The sequence below is a fragment of the Orcinus orca genome, chromosome 8 (assembly GCF_937001465.1).
Source record: "Orcinus orca chromosome 8, mOrcOrc1.1, whole genome shotgun sequence".
Taxonomy (NCBI): Eukaryota; Metazoa; Chordata; class Mammalia; order Artiodactyla; family Delphinidae; genus Orcinus; species Orcinus orca.
The window spans coordinates 16,165,958-16,182,033 of record NC_064566.1 but is presented as its reverse complement, the minus strand read 5'-3'; the positions used below and the strand labels follow the sequence as shown (position 1 = coordinate 16,182,033).

Sequence of the window (16,076 nt, the reverse complement as noted above, 5' to 3'; positions counted from 1 at the left end):
TAAGATTCATAGAGAAACTCTGACAGTCTGAACTCTGATTAATGGAAATTCTAGAGAAGAATGTGAAGAAATTATCAAAGAATTAATACATAAGAAAATTGCCAGAATTGAAGATCATGGATTTTCAGGCCCATCAGCACCAATGAATGGAAAAGCACCCAGCCCAAGCTCTGTTACCAGGACAGAGTCCTAAAGATAAGTAACAATCCTAAAAGCCCCAGTGACCAAAAAGTTCATTTGCAAATTGTCTGAAATCAGAATGGTGAAACATTCTTTTTAAACAATACTGGTGCAGTGGAGAGTTGTTTTTAATTTTTTGTTAAAAATGATCTGTTTAGAATTCCATACCTAGTGTCGACTTAAAAACAAATGCACAACCTAAAAGTTGAAATTTATGTTTTATTCGGTGGACATACTGAGGACTTAAGCCCAGGAGACAGCCTCTCAAATAGCACTGAGGGAGGTAAGGGAGGAGCCAGGTTACATAGGAGTTTTCACAACAAAACCAAGTAATCAAAAGATTGCTGTTAATTAAAGAAAACCAGACTTCTCAAGTTAATGAATTTAGCACTTTTCCATATATGGGAAGATGCAAGAGACTGCGTTTATTGAAGTCATTCCTTTGATATGCACCCTAAAAGGCCAGTATCCTGTTTCTCTCCATCCTGAACCCCCTCAGGGTGCACACGTGGGGGTGGCTATGGCTTGATGGCCTCAACATCCGTTCTTTACTGATATGGCAGGTGACATTCTTTGTCCACACTAGTTAAACTATTATGTGTGAAATTAGAAATAGACTTTATTTTTAAAGATATAAAAATGTAAAAAAAATTTGCTTCAAACTGTCACATGAAGAGATGTGATAACCAAATTTAATATGATATTCTGGATGGCATCCTACAACAGAAGGACACTCAGTAACAAGACAGTCTGAAAAAATATGAACTTTAGTTAATAATAATGTATCATAATTGGTTCATTAATTGTGACAAATTTACCACACTAATGTAAGATGTTAGTAATAGGATAAACTGGCTTGGAGTATAGGGAATACTCTGTATTATCTTCACTTTTTTTTTTTTTTGGTAAGTCTAAAACTTATTTTAAAATCTAAAATTTACTTTTAAAATGTTTACAAAATGTATCTTCATGCATCCTTTCTTGGGAAGCTAGATGTGCTGCATAATGAGGGAATAGAACAAGATCTAGAAAATAAGAGCTTCAACCCAGGAGAGACAGTCTAAGGGAATTCCCAAGATTATGTTCTAGAACAATAGCTGTGCCACAGAGTATTCCAGGTTGGAGGAGGATGAAAGCTGGAGTGCTCTGTGAAGGCGATCTTTAAGGGGAAGAAAAAAAAAGTAATGGAACAAATTGATGGGGTTGATCATGTGGAAAATTATATCGAGAAGCTGTTAGAGACTGGGGGAAATTTTAAAAAGAAAACTACGCAAATGCAATAAAAAGGCAATTTTAATTCCAGGAGAACAAAAACGTTGATTAGGAAAGAGAATGTAATTCTACTATACTGTTTGGTTCACTAGTGGATAATATATTTTTCTATCCACAGTAATTGTTGTATAATAAAGCATTTGACTGACCTTTGTTCCTGGGAGGGAGCATCTAGATCCTTGGAATTTCCTAAGTGATAGGAGTGTCTTTGTTATTTATGGTGGGCTGTGATAGTTTATACTAATGAAATCACTCAAGGTGGGACTGTATAGAGCTTCAGGATGGGGGCTGGTCCTGCCAGAAACACCAACCATGTGATTAGAAGATTGGAGCTTTGAGCCTTGTGATACCAACTCAACCCTCCAACCTCTGGTGAGGGAAGGGGGGAGGTTTGGAGATTGAGTTCAGTCCTGTGACCAATGATTCAGTCAGCCATGCCTTTGTAATGAAACCCAGTGAAAACTCTGGACCCTTAAACTTGATGTAGATTCTTCCTAGAGGGTGAACACATTGATGTGCTGGGTGAGGGTGGGGGGATGACCTGCCCTGATTCAGAGAGGGCATGGAAGCTCTGCATTTGGGACCACCCTTGACGTTGCCCTAAGTGGCTTATTCATTTGGTTGGTCCTGATTTGTATCCTTTATTATAAAGCCGTAATCATGAACTGTAAGTTATCCTGATGTCTGTGAGTCATTCTAGTGAATTATTGAACCTGAGGAGTTATGGGAACCGGGAACTTTGCAGTCAAGTAGTCACAAGTGTTGGTGGCCTAGGGACCCCTGAGCTTGTGGCTGGTGTCTGCATTGTGGGCAGTTTTGCTGGGGACCATGTCTTTCACCTGTGGGATCTGTACTAACTCTGGGTGGTTAATATCATAATTGAGTTGCAGTATTACAATAAGGTAAACACTGACAAGTGACAGAATCTTGTGATATAACTTCATTGGAAGGATGGGGAAAATATAAAGGGAGTAAAAGTTCTCATCAACCCTAATGAGTCAAGTAATATATTGATGAATCAGGAAATTACAGTGTAACATAGGATTTAGAACATGTAAAGATAAGGAAAAACAATTAAAAGCAATAAAAATGGTTGCTTCTGGGGAAGGAATAGGAAGGTGCAGAAGGATAGGGGTAAAGTCCTGTTTTTTTGGGTTTTTTTTTTTTTTGCGGTACGCGGGCCTCTCACTGTTGTGGCCTCTCCAGTTGCGGAGCACAGGCTCCGGACGCGCAGGCTCAGCGGCCATGGCTCACGGGCCCAGCCTCTCCGCGGCATGTGGAATCTTCCTGGACCGAGGCATGAACCCGTGTCCCCTGCATCGGCAGGCGGACTCTCAACCACTGTGCCACCAGGGAAGCCCCAGTCCTGGTATTTTTGGCCTAAAAATTTGTAACTGTTATCTTTTTTGGACTAAGTTATGTATTAGACATAAATAAAATCACTTTAAAAAGAAGGAGCTTGACTGTAGGCTGTCAGTAGTTCATCAGGAAATAAACTTGGACAGTGAGATGTGTGTATGTGGGGGGTGTTTTGGGGGATGCTCTCAGGAAGAGCACCTGTGAGGAAGCAAAGGAAGCCGAGTAGGGCAGAGGGAGAAGTCAAACTGTGATGCAGGAGTCAAACCTGATCCCATGGGAAGCTCTGAACCTGGGATGGTGCTTCAGAGATGCTTAAGTGATGCTTAAGGGAGCTGGATCTTTGTGTGGACCAGTCATTAGACATGTACTGCCCAGGGGAGGAGCTATAACCTTGGGCAAGGCAGCTCCCTTTGGCTCAGGGCAGTTCCTGGGAGATGCTCACTTGTGAGCTGACAGCAGATAACACTCCTGGCAAGAGGATTGCCTGAAGACCTCTGTGCTGGAAGGGAGGATGTGGTTGGTGCTCTAACAGTACCCATTACAAACTCCAAAAACTGGAGAATCTAGAAAAGGAAGGTTTGATATCCCTTAGGCAAATTTTATAATCTCTAGTCCTGGCATATTCTGAGCTATCCAGGATTTTTTTTAAAATTTATTTTATTTATTTTTGACTGTGTTGGGTCTTTGTTGCTGTGTGCGGGTTTTCTCTAGTTGCGGCGAGCGGGGACTACTCTTCTTTGCAGTGCGCGGGCTTCTCATTGCGTACTGTGTTAATATATCCTAATTTACTTATTCTCTTGTAGTTTATTATTTGGGCTTGTTTACCAACTATACGTAAATAAAGCTACCATGGACATTGTTTTGGTAACATGATGCCTATTACCTTTTGGAAATTGTTAAGTCATAGATAGGCACACATTTATTTCTGGACATAATGTAAAATCGTTTTTCCAAAATGACTGTGTCCATTTACAGTGCCACCAGCAGTGTATGAGAGTTCTAGTTGCTCCACATCCTTGTCAACACTTGGTATTGCAGTCTTTTAAATTTTAGCCATTGTCATGGATATTCATTCCTAAATTTGAGCCACTGGTAATTGCTCCATCTTTTACATCAAGTACAATTGACCATTGAACAGCATGGCGGGGCTAGGGGCACGGACCCTCCATACAGTTGGAAATTCAAGTATAACTTTACATTTGGCTCTCAGTATCTGGATCTTGCATCCGAGGTTTTGCATCTGTAGATTCAACCAACCTTGGATCGTGTAGTACTGTAGTATGTATTTATTGGAAAAAATATCCGCGTATAGGTGGACCCTTGCAGTTCAAACCCATGTTGTTCAACGGTCAACTGTATTACACAGGTCTTCTTGTGTCTAATTGGTGGGTCCTAACTGTGATCAGTTCTCCATTGTAATTCTTAAACTAAGCTGTTACTATTTTCTTTTCTCAGTTGTCACGGGTAGTACTGATGGAATTGGAAAATCATATGCAGAAGAGGTAGGTAATTTTCAAGACTTTTCTTTTTGGTATAAGAATATAAGAACAGATATAGAATGATCTCTTACAGTAGTTTTGATTTTTGAAGTTAAAAGCACAAATATAGTGTTACATTATATAATAGATGTACTTTGTTTTGATCTTGTTAGAAATGCTATGTTCGCTTAAACACAACTTTAAAACAAATTTTTGTGCAAAATGTGTGTCAAACTTTTTATCCTGGAAAGTTGGAGTTGTGAAAATTTTAGTGTAATTTTATTTTGTATTGTGTAACTATAGACAGTTCTCAGTTTTTAAAGTTAATTGTTTTGGATTATTTTCCAAAAGGTAGACAGATTATTAGAGAGTGGTTACATCTCCAAACAAGTCCATGGCATCTTTTTCACAAGAAGGACTGTGATGGATGGACAGATATTGACAGACACAGGCAAAAGATTCAAGTTCTCTGTAATGTAATTGAAGGAAGGGAAACCATGATAGTTTGAAGACCACTGTACAAAGCTCTCCTGTGAAGGAGAGCTTCCCTGCCTTCCAGTTCCACAGAGGCACCAATAGCCTCTGATATTGCCCGATTGTGATGAAGGTCCTGACAGATCCATTGAATCTCTCATTTGTCCTTTAAAAAGGGTTTAAAAAAAAAAATCCTTTGTTTTCCCAGCTTTTTATTTTGAGTATAAAAACTACAGAAAAGTTTCAGGAAGAGTATACAATGAACACCCATACACCTTTCACAAGGATTCGCCAGCTGTTAACATTTTGCTACATTTAACTTATAATTTGGCTGGACTATTTGGGAGTTACAGACATTGTAACAGTTCACTCCTAAATATTTCAGCTTGAAACTTCAGAGAACTAGAATATTCACCGTTGTAACCACAGTACAGTGGTCACACATAGGAAGTTTAACTTGACACAATACTGTTATACAATATACAGTCCATATACAAGTTTCCCAATTGTCCCATTAATGTATTTCATAGAGCTTCTTTTTTTGTTCCAAAATCCATTTAAGGATTATGCATTGCTGCTTTTTTTTTTTTTTTTTTTTTTTGCGGTACGTGGGCCTCTCACTGTTGTGGCCTCTCCTGCTGCGGAGCACAGGCTCTGCACGCGCAGGCCCAGCGGCCATGGCTCACGGGCCCAGCTGCTCCGCGGCATGTGGGATCCTCCTGGACCGGGGCATGAACCCGCGTACCCTGCATCGGCAGGTGGACTCACAACCACTGCGCCACCAGGGAAGCCCCATGCATTGCTTCTTAATGTCATATCTCTTGACTAGGAGAGTTCCCTAGCCCCTCCTTTTTTTCTCTTTTTTCTTTTATAACAGTGGCATTTTTTTAAAAACCTAGGCCAGTTGTTTTGTAGATTTCTCAATTTGGGTTTGTCTGATTGTTTCCTCATGATTATATTCAAGTTAAGTATTTTTTAGCAGGAATGCTACACAGGTGATACTGTATTCTTTTGAGTTTATCTTATCAGGAGCCACAAGAAGTCCATTTGTTCCTTTATTGATTATGTTAAAATAAATCATTTATTAAGATGTTGTCTACCATAATTTTCCATTATAAAAGTACCTTTTCCCCTTTGTAATTAATAATCTGTGGGATGATACTTTGAGACTGTATGGATATTTCATTTCCCAACAATCTTCCACCCAACATGTGTTGCTGTTTTTTGCCTAAATTAGTTGTTACTAGGGTGGTTTAAAAACGTTAATTTTCAGAAAATTTGAATTTTATTTAATTTAATTTTTTATACAGCAGGTTCTTATTAGTCATCAGTTTTATCCACATCAGTGTATACATGTCAGTCCCAATTGCCCAATTCATCACACCACCACCACCAGCCCCGCTGCTTCCCGCCCTTGGTTTCCATATGTTTGTTCTCTACATCTGTGTCTCTATTTCTGCCCTGCACACCTGTTCATCTGTACCACTTTTCTGGATTCCACATAATATGCGTTAATATACGATATTTGTTTTTCTCTTTCTGACTTGCTGCACTCTGTATGACAGTCGCTAGATCCATCCATGTCTCTACAAATGACCCAATTTCGTTCCTTTTTATGGCTGAGTAATATTCCATTGTATATATGTGCCACATCTTCTTTATCCATTCATCTGTCGATGGGCATTTAGGTTGCTTCCATGACCCAGCTATTGTAAACAGTGCTGCAGTGAACATTGGGGTGCATGTGTCTTTTTGAATTATGGTTTTCTCTGGGTATATGCCCAGTAGTGGGATTGCTGGGTCATAGGGTAATTCTATTTTTAGTTTTTTAAGGAACCTTCATGCTTTTATCCATAGTGGCTGTATCAGTTTACATTCCCACCAACAGTGCAAGAGGGTTCCCTTTTCTCCACACCCTCTCCAGCATTTGCTGTTTCTAGGTTTTCTGATGGTGTGAGGTGATACCTCATTGTAGTTTTGATTTGCATTTCTCTAATAATTAGTGATGTTGAGCAGCTTTTCATGTGCTTCCTGGCCATCTGTATGTCTTCTTTGGAGAAATGTCTGTTTAGGTCTTCTGCCCAGTTTTGGATTGGGTTGTTTGTTTTTTTAATATTGAGCTGCATGAGCTGTTTGTATATTTTGGAGATTAATTCTTTGTATGTTGATTCGTTTGCAAACATTTCCTCCCATTCTGAGGGTTGTCTTTTCGTCGTGTTTGTAGTTTCCTTTGCTTTGCAAAAGCTTTTAAGTTTCATTAGGTCCCATTTGTTTATTTTTGTTTTTATTTCCATTACTCTAGGAGGTGGATCAAAAAAGATCTTGCTGTGATTTATGTCAAAGAGTGTTCTTCCTGTGTTTTCCTCTAAGAGTTTTATGGTGTCCAGTCTTACATTTAGGTCTTTAATCCATTTGGGGTTTACTTTTGTGTATGGTGTTAGGGAGTGTTGTAATTTCATTCTTTTACATGTAGCTGTCCAGTTTTCCCAGCACCACTTACTGAAGAGACTGTCTTTTCTCCATTGTATATTCTTGCCTCCTTTGTCATAGATTAGTTGATCGTAGGTGCATGGGTTTGTCTCTGGGCTTTCTATCCTGTTCCATTGATCTATATTTGTTTTTGTGCTGGTACCATATTATCTTGATTACTGTAGTTTTATAGTATAGTCTGAAGTCAGGGAGTCTGATTCCTCCAGCTCTGCTTTTTTCCCTCAAGACTGCTTTGGCTATTTGGGGTCTTTTGTGTCTCCATACAGAATTTATGATTTTTTTGTTCTAGTTCTGTAAAAAATGCCACTGGTGATTTGATAGGGATTGCACTGAATCTGTAGGTTGATTTGGGTAGTATAGTCATTTTCATAATATTGATTCTTCCAATCCAAGAACATGGTATATCTGTCCATCTGTTTATATCATCTTTAATTTCTTTCATTAGTGTCTTATAGTTTTCTGCATACAGGTCTTTTTTCTCCCTAGGTCGGTTTATTCCTAGGTATTTTATACTTTTTGTTGCAGTGGTAAATGGGAGTGTTTCCTTAATTTCGCTTTCAGATTTTTCATCATTAGTGTATAGGAACGCAAGAGACTTCTGTGCATTCATTTTATATCCTGCAACTTTACCAGATTCATTGATTAGCTCTAATAGTTTTCTGGTGGCATCGTTCAGATTCTCTATGTATAGTATCGTGTCATCTGCAAACAGTGACAATTTGTATTCCTTTTATTTCTTTTTCTTCTCTGATTGCCGTGGCTAGGACTTCCAAAACTATATTGAATAATAGTGGCGAGAGTGGACATCCTTGTCTTGTTCCTGATCTTAGAGGAAATGCTTTCAGCTTTTCACCATTGAGAATGATGTTTGCTGTGGGTTTGTCGTATATGGCCTTTATTATGTTGAGGTAGGTTCCCTCTATGCCCACTTTCTGGAGAGTTTTTATCATAAATGGGTGTTCAATTTTGTCAAAAGCTTTTTCTGCATCTATTGAGATGATCATATGGGTTTTATTCTTCAATTTGTTAATATGGTGTATCACATTGATTTGTGTATATTGAAGAATCCTTGCATCCCTGGTATAAATCCCACTTGATCATGGTGTATGATCCTTTTAATGTGTTGTTGGATTCTGTTTGCTAGTGTTTTGTTGAGGATTTTTGCATCTATATTCATCAGTGATATTGGTCTGTAATTTTCTTTTTTTGTAGTATCTTTGTCTGGTTTTGGTATCAGGATGATGGTGGCCTCATAGAATGAGTTTGGTAGTATTCCTTCCTCTGCAATTTTTTGGAAGAGTTTGAGAAAGATGGGTATTAGCTTTTCTCTAACTATTTGATAGAATTCACCTGTGAAGCCATCTGGTCCTGGGCTTTTGTTTGTTGGAAGGTTTTTAATCACAGTTTCAATTTCATTACTTATGATTGGTCTGTTCATATTTTCTATTTCTTCCTGGTTCAGTCTTGGAAGGTTATACCTTTCTAAGAATTTGTCCATTTCTTCCAGGTTGTCCATTTTATTGGCATAGAGTTGCTTGTAGTAGTCTCCTATGATGCTTCGTATTTCTGCAGTGTCCATTGTAACTTCTCCTTTTTCATTTCTAATTTTATTGATTTGAGTCCTCTTCCTCTTTTTCTTGATGAGTCTGGCTAATGGTTTATCAATTTTGTTTATCTTCTCAAAGAACCAGCTTTTAGTTTTACTGAGCTTTGCTATTGTTTTCTTTGTTTCTATTTCATGTATTTCTGCTCTGATCTTTATGATTTCTTTCCTTCTACTAACTTTGGGTTTTGCTTGTTCTTTCTCTACTTCCTTTAGGTGTAAGGTTAGATTGTTTATTTGAGATTTTTCTTGATTCTTGAGGTAGGCTTGTATTGCTATAAACTTCCCTCTTAGAACTGCTTTTGCTGCATCCCATAGGTTTTGGATCGTCGTGTTTTCATTGTCATTTGTCTCTAGGTATTTTTTGATTTCCTCTTTGTTTTCTTCAGTGATCTCTTGGCTATTTAGTAACGTATTGTTTAGCCGCCATGTGTTTGTGTTTTTTTTTTTTTGCGGTATGCGGGCCTCTCGCTGCTGTGGCCTCTCCCGCTGCGGAGCACAGGCTCCGGACGCGCAGGCTCAGCGGCCATGGCTCACGGGCCCAGCCGCTCCGCGGCACGTGGGATCCTCCCGGACCGGGGCACGAACCAGCAACCCCTGCATCAACAGGCGGACTCTCAACCACTGCGCCACCAGGGAAGCCCTGTTTGTGTTTTTTAAGTTGTTTTCCCTGTAATTGATTTCTAATCTCCTAGCGTTGTGGTCAGAAAAGATGCTTGATATGATTTCAATTTTCTTAAATTTACTGAGGCTTGATTTGTGACCCAAGATGTGATGTATCCTGGAGAATGTTCCGTGTGCACTTGAGAAGAAAGTGTAATCTTCTGTTTTTGGATGGAATGTCCTATAAATATCAATTAAATCTGTCTGGTCTGTTGTGTCATTTAAAGCTTGTGTGTCTTTGTTAATTTTCTGTCTGGATGATATGTCCACTGGTGTAACTGAGGTGTTAAAGTCCCCCACTATTGTGTTACTGTCGATTTCCTCTTTTATAGCTGTTAGCAGTTGCCTTATGTATTGAGGTGCTCCTTTGTTGGGTGCATATATATTTATAATTGTTATATCTTCTTGGATTGATCCCTTGATCATTATGTAGTGTCCTTCCTTGTCTCTTGTAACATTCTTTATTTTAAAGTCCATTTTATCTGATATGAGTATTGCTACTCTAGCTTTCTTTTGATTTCCATTTGCATGGAATATCTTTTTCCATCCCCTCACTTTCAGTCTGTATGTGTCCCTAGGTCTGAAGTGGGTCTCTTGTAGACAGCATATATATGGGTCTTGTGTTTGTATCCATTCAGCGAGCCTGTGTCTTTTGGTTGGAGCATTTAATCCATTCACGTTTAAGGTAATTATCAGTAATGTATGTTCCTATTACCATTTTCTTAATCGTTATGGGTTTGTTTTTGTACGTCCTTTTCTTCTCTTGTGTTTCCCACTTAGAGAAGTTCCTTTAGCATTTGTTGTAGAGCTGGTTTGGTGGTGCTGAATTCTCTTAGCTTTTGCTTTCCTGTAAAACTTTTGATTTCTTTGTTGAATGTGAATGAGATCCTTGCCGAGTAGAGTAATCTTGGTTGTAGGTTCTTCTCTTTCATCACTTTAAATATATCATGCCACTCCCTTCTGGCTTGTAGAGTTTCTGCTGAGAAATCAGCTTTTAACCTTATGGGTGTTCCCTTGTATGTTATTTGTCGTTTTTCCCTTGTTGCTTTCAATAATTTTTCTTTGTCTTTAATTTTTGTCAGTTTGATTACTGTGTATCTTGGTGTGTTTCTCCTTGGGTTTATCCTGCCTGGGCCTGTGCTTCCTGGACTTGGGTGGCTATTTCCTTTCCTAAGTTAGGGAAGAAAACCAGTAATTTTTTAATGATAATGATATCTGTCCTTTTACATTTACAGTAGATGCTGTTTTTCTATAAAAAGCAGCTTTTCCTTGTTCTTCCTCCCCCATTAATTTTTTAGAAAAACTATCAGTATATATTTATGGGTTCTTTAGATGTTTTATAAATGATTAATTTAGTAAATTATTACCAACCTTAATTATCTTTAGAAAAAATGTTCTTCCATATCTTCTCATTTGCAGTACTACTGTTAATAAAAGTTGGCTTGAGGATTTAGGACTGGAAAATTAGTTCACTAAATCACTTACAGTTCATAGCACCTAATTTATTCTCATTTATATACTGTCTGGAGTAGTTCACTAAAAAGTTCTGTGTATATCAGTGTTTTTTTCCTCTGCCACTATATTTATGGGTCTCTGGGGTAGAAACCATGTTCCCATAAATCATTCATTCTATGAAGCACTTACACAGCACTGGGGAGGTACATAGAGGGTACCCCTCAGGAATTTCTTTTTTAAGTCATCCAATAAACTATCTTAGTTTGCCTTTGTAGTCCATAAAGTCTAATGTTTAAATAAACATTTTAAAATTGATTCAATTTTTAGGAATTCCTAACTTTTTTTTTTTTTTTTTGCTGTACATGGGCCTCTCTCTGTTGTGGCCTCTCCCATTGCGGAGCACAGGCTCCAGACGTGCAGGCCCAGCGGCCATGGCTTACAGATCCAGCCGCCCCACGGCATGTGGGATCTTCACGGGCCGGGGCATGAACCCGTGTCCCCTGCATCGGCAGGTGGACTGTCGACCACTGCGCCACCAGGGAAGCCCGGAATTCCTAACATTTTAACTGTGGTTTTCTTTGCCAGTTCTGTAGTCTTCATGTATCCTCTCTAAAATGAAAACGTTTTTAAAGCTAATTTTTCAATTAAAAAAGTAATAGATACTTATGATTAAAAAAAAACTAAGTATAGACAAGTCCAAAATAAAAGTAAAAGTCTTCCTTTTTCTAAAACCCTATGACTCTTATATACTAGCTTGATTGAGAAAGATAACCCTTTGGGGAATCTTTTTGTAAAGTCTTCATTTTATTTTGCCCATTCATTGCACTGGGGTTTATTAGTTTTTTAACTTGGATTACCATATGGTCAGATTTTCTTAAAATGACACTGTATCTATCAATAATTTACATTTTAAAGTGAAACACGCAGGTGTCATTCAACTGTTTGGTGTCTCTTTTATTGTTTTAGTTAGCAAAGCGTGGAATGAAGATTGTCCTTATCAGCAGATCACAGGACAAACTGAACCAGGTTTCCAGTGAAATAAGTAAGTTCTCACATCACCCTTCCCTCCCGTTACGATCACAAAAGGAATACAGCTAGTCTAAATTTAATGTTTTCAAGCAGATATCTAGCATTGACATAATTATTTATAGTTCAGAAAGCTGCTTTTTCATGCTGTTAATGGGGTGTTTCACAGATGGATCATCAGTTCTTTCAAATTAATATAGGATTATTATAATTTGCTTAAAATGTCTTTAACTGACTCGTTTAGGTTCTTTTGTCAGGATTCAAGTTCTCTGATCATTTTATCATGTTCTCCTTAAATATCTGAATTCCTTTTCTGTTGTTTCATTTAAATATTCTTGCATTTTTTTACTCTTTGACTTCATTGTCTTTAAATGGTATATCATATATGATTGAGGAAGAAATGCAAAAGGTAACATATATACATGTGACAGGGAAACTACTTTGAACTTTTTTCTTAGTTATGCTTGAAACCTGAATTATAATATGGCAAAAACTCTTTCAACTGACATTCAGTTAACCAACCAGCTGGATAAACCAGTGCTGTCCATTTCCTTGGTAAAATGTACTGACTCATGTTCCCAGTATGCTAACTGTTTGTGACCTGTAGGCTTCTCAGTATGATGCTTGTCTGCTTTTATTCCTACAGGTCAAATGGTTTACTTATGAACAGTCAGTTGTATTTGTTTCCAAACTTACTTATGCTGGGTGCATTTGTTATTAATATTCTGTAAACTGATGCAATACTAGTTTAAAAAGGGGAATACAAGAACTAAGTTAAAAGCTCTGAAAAAACTGAGAAAAGCAAGTTTTTTTAGAAATTGGCTGTCAGAAATCCCATGGTGGTCCAGTCGTTAGGACTCAGTGCATTCACTGCTGGGCCCGGGTTTGATCCCTGGTCTGGGAACTAAGATCCCAGAAATCCCATGGTGTAGCCAAAAAAGAAAGAAAGAAATTGGCTGTCAAGTTAGGGGTAAACAAGAAAAATTCAAAATATTGGAGAAAACTAGAAAAAGTAAGAAGAAATTTGTTTTGATTGTTCCATATGTGTTGAAGTTTTTGCTGCATTTTATGAGAGCTGAAACTGCAATTATAAATAATGCATTATGAGTGTGGTTTATGTAAGAAAGACTAGAATTCCAGGTAGCAGATCTAAACTCGGATAAGGACTTGGCCCTACACAGAGGATTGGTGAAAGAATTACACTTATTCATGGTTTAATTGAAAATAAAATGGTTACAGTGTGTATTTATCATTTTCTAGGATTCCATGCTGTAACTGACTTCTCTATGTAGCCAGCCAACAAACTGCCCTAATTCATTCAGATGAGAGAGGATATATGCTGTATTTTTCTGTTATTTTTTCCCCCAGCTTTACTGAGATATAATTGACATATAACATTATGGCAGTTTAAGGTGCACAACATACTTATTTTATTATTAACATTACCACCTGCTACTAACATTTATATAGTACGTTATTATTGATTTATTCCTTCACATGTATTATCCTCTTTGATCCCTCAAACATCCTTGTGAGATGTATATTTTTGTTATTATTTCTACCCAGACCATAGCTGGTCCTGTTGGACAGATTACACATTGATGCACTTTATCTTTAGGTGATTCCTAGTAGATTCCTAGTATAACGTGTGTTAAATCTTTTTTCTTTTAACTATGTTGAGAGCACAGGTCTTTACAAAAGTGAGATATTCAATAAGTCTTGGGCATTTAAGGATTTTAACTTTCAAGGTTTCAACTATGTAAAACCAACCCTGAAGGCCCAAGACATACAGAATCTTGTAGTTTTGCTAAGGTGTGAATTTGAATTAAGCTATGACACTAAGGAGCCTGAGGTAGTTATCACTTATGTAGTAGGTGAACTGAACATACTGCCTGGATCTTAGTACTGTTTCTTTCTTAGTTACTTGTAGTCATGTGTATAATAACTCTTATAGTGATAAAAGTGTTGTGTGTATGTGTGTGGGGTGTGTGTGTTTGTAAAGCTGACTGTTAATGAATGCACTTACTAGTTGCTAGAAATAAACGTTCATAGGCAGAAAATAGAAGCTTTTGATTAAATGGAACGTTGAATTTTGAAATGCTATGCTATGAATTAATCCACCACTTAATTGATTCAGAAACAAGAAAAGCTACCTCACAACACTAACAGCAAGTGCTCCAAGCTGTACAAAAATTGCCCAATGAGTCAGAAGATATACTTTAATGATGTTTGAGAATTTGGTTAACTTGTGATATGAGGTGACACATGACTGTGGACAGAAATGTGATTCTGGAGAAAGACAGGATCCTGTTCAAACATTTTTCATGAAGGAACAGATGGTAAAGGCACTGAAATGACCTTTATTATGAGGAAAAACATTTTTTTTTTTAGTTGTTGAACATTTTGAAAAATGCTTTTCTGGGCATAATACAAATTTAATGGAAGAGGTGATATCAGCAGACCAGGTCGTCCATTCTAGGCTGAAGAAATAAATACACAGAGGAGATTTATAAGTTTGTACAAGTTTTTAACTCAGATGTAAATCATCTTTGAGAGGATAATGTTTTCCTGAACATATGTATTCCAGAAGAAGGAAGGACCAGAATTTAATGTTGGTGAAGACAGACTAACTCTGTTTATGCCTTCAGCAAATCTTTATTGAATGCCTGTGTACCAGGTACTGTGCTAGGCAGTTAGGATACAGTAGTGAACAAGGTAGATGCTGTTCTTGCCCTCATGGAACATATATGCAAGTGGAGGAGACAGAAAAAACAAATAGGAAAAAAAACACAACAATAAACAAAACCAAAATAAGCAAAACCAAAAAAAGACAAATAAATAATTGCAGTTTGTAGTAAGTACCATGAAGGAAAAAATAAGGGACCAGAGAGAGAAAATGGGGAGTTCTTATGTTGTAGCAACATGGCAGATTTTATGACTGGCAGAGTGTGAAATGGCCAGACTGATGACCTTTTGCCCGTATGATGGACAAGCTGGAGCCTTAGTGAGGAGCAATCTACTGGGCCGTCTTGGGGGTACAGTGGTAGAGGGATTGTGTGTAAGTTATAATGATAGATTCACTGCAACATTTCTATTTGCTTATGCTTTTGGGTCCTTGACTCTAGATTATGCCATGGGAAGTTGTGGCCTCCCTATCTTATTAAATGTGGGCTATCATGGAGTCCAAATTTCAGTCAGCAACATGTTAACTCTTAGAGCCCCTTCTAGCTGTATAAGCTAACAGTTAAATCCTAAATCTCTAGTAAGTGACTCATATAAAATATATTGGCCCAATCTGGTGTTATATTTTGTTTTCCTTAGTCTAACACTCTTAGAATCTATTCTCACACAGATTTTTCCAGGTTTCTACCAATAAAAATTAGCAAAATTTGACAACTATTTTTGTGTATAAATTATTACTTCATGAATCAGACTTTGTACTTGTTCCCCAGAGAATGTCAGTATATAACCCTGTTACGGGTGGTGGTAAGGGATGGTCCAGCTAGGTCTTGAGGAGAAGAGGAATTCCCTTGCAAGCAAATTACCCATATATTGGGTTGGCCAAAAAGCTCGTTTGGGAAAAACGTGAATGAACTTTTGGCCAACCCAATATTTATGGTGAGGTTATTACAGGATTTTCAAGCCAGGGAAAGCTAATCTCTTCAGACACAGGAGAACAGGTGATTTCTATTTCCACTGGCAAGGGAGGCTCAGAGTAGCATTGAGGGGGCAGTGTGTGTATCCAGATTCTTAGCTTCAGCAGAGTCCACCCAGATATCCTCATCCCCAGTTTCAGGGTCTCATTCTTTCTCATTCAGTTTCGCTTTCATCCGTGAAACGTGGTGCGTCTGTGGAATTCACCTTCCATTGTAATTCTGCAGATGACACAGTTAAATCTGATGTTAGCCAGGTGAGCTCTGTGGCTATAAGACATAAAAGTTTTTATTGGGGCTGTCATAGAAGTTCTCTGGATCCTGATCATAAATGTGAGCTTGAAAGCTTAAAGACCCAAGCTTGTCATTTTCTTTCCGTAAGAGCTCCAGTGCCTTCAGAAGAAGCCACATACCACAGTCTTT

The 16,076-nt window shown here is 37.9% G+C and overlaps 1 protein-coding gene across 2 annotated transcripts in view; it reads left to right on the top strand.

Annotated features, from left to right (window-relative positions):
- HSD17B12 (hydroxysteroid 17-beta dehydrogenase 12) overlaps positions 1-16,076 on the top strand; it is a 172,877-nt gene that overhangs the window by 47,493 nt on the left and 109,308 nt on the right. For both annotated transcript variants that reach the window (XM_049713177.1, XM_004264026.4), the window contains exons 2-3: positions 4,267-4,313; positions 11,941-12,016. In XM_049713177.1, coding sequence (XP_049569134.1) covers positions 4,267-4,313; positions 11,941-12,016 — 123 coding nt within the window. The remainder of the gene's footprint in view (positions 1-4,266; positions 4,314-11,940; positions 12,017-16,076) is intronic.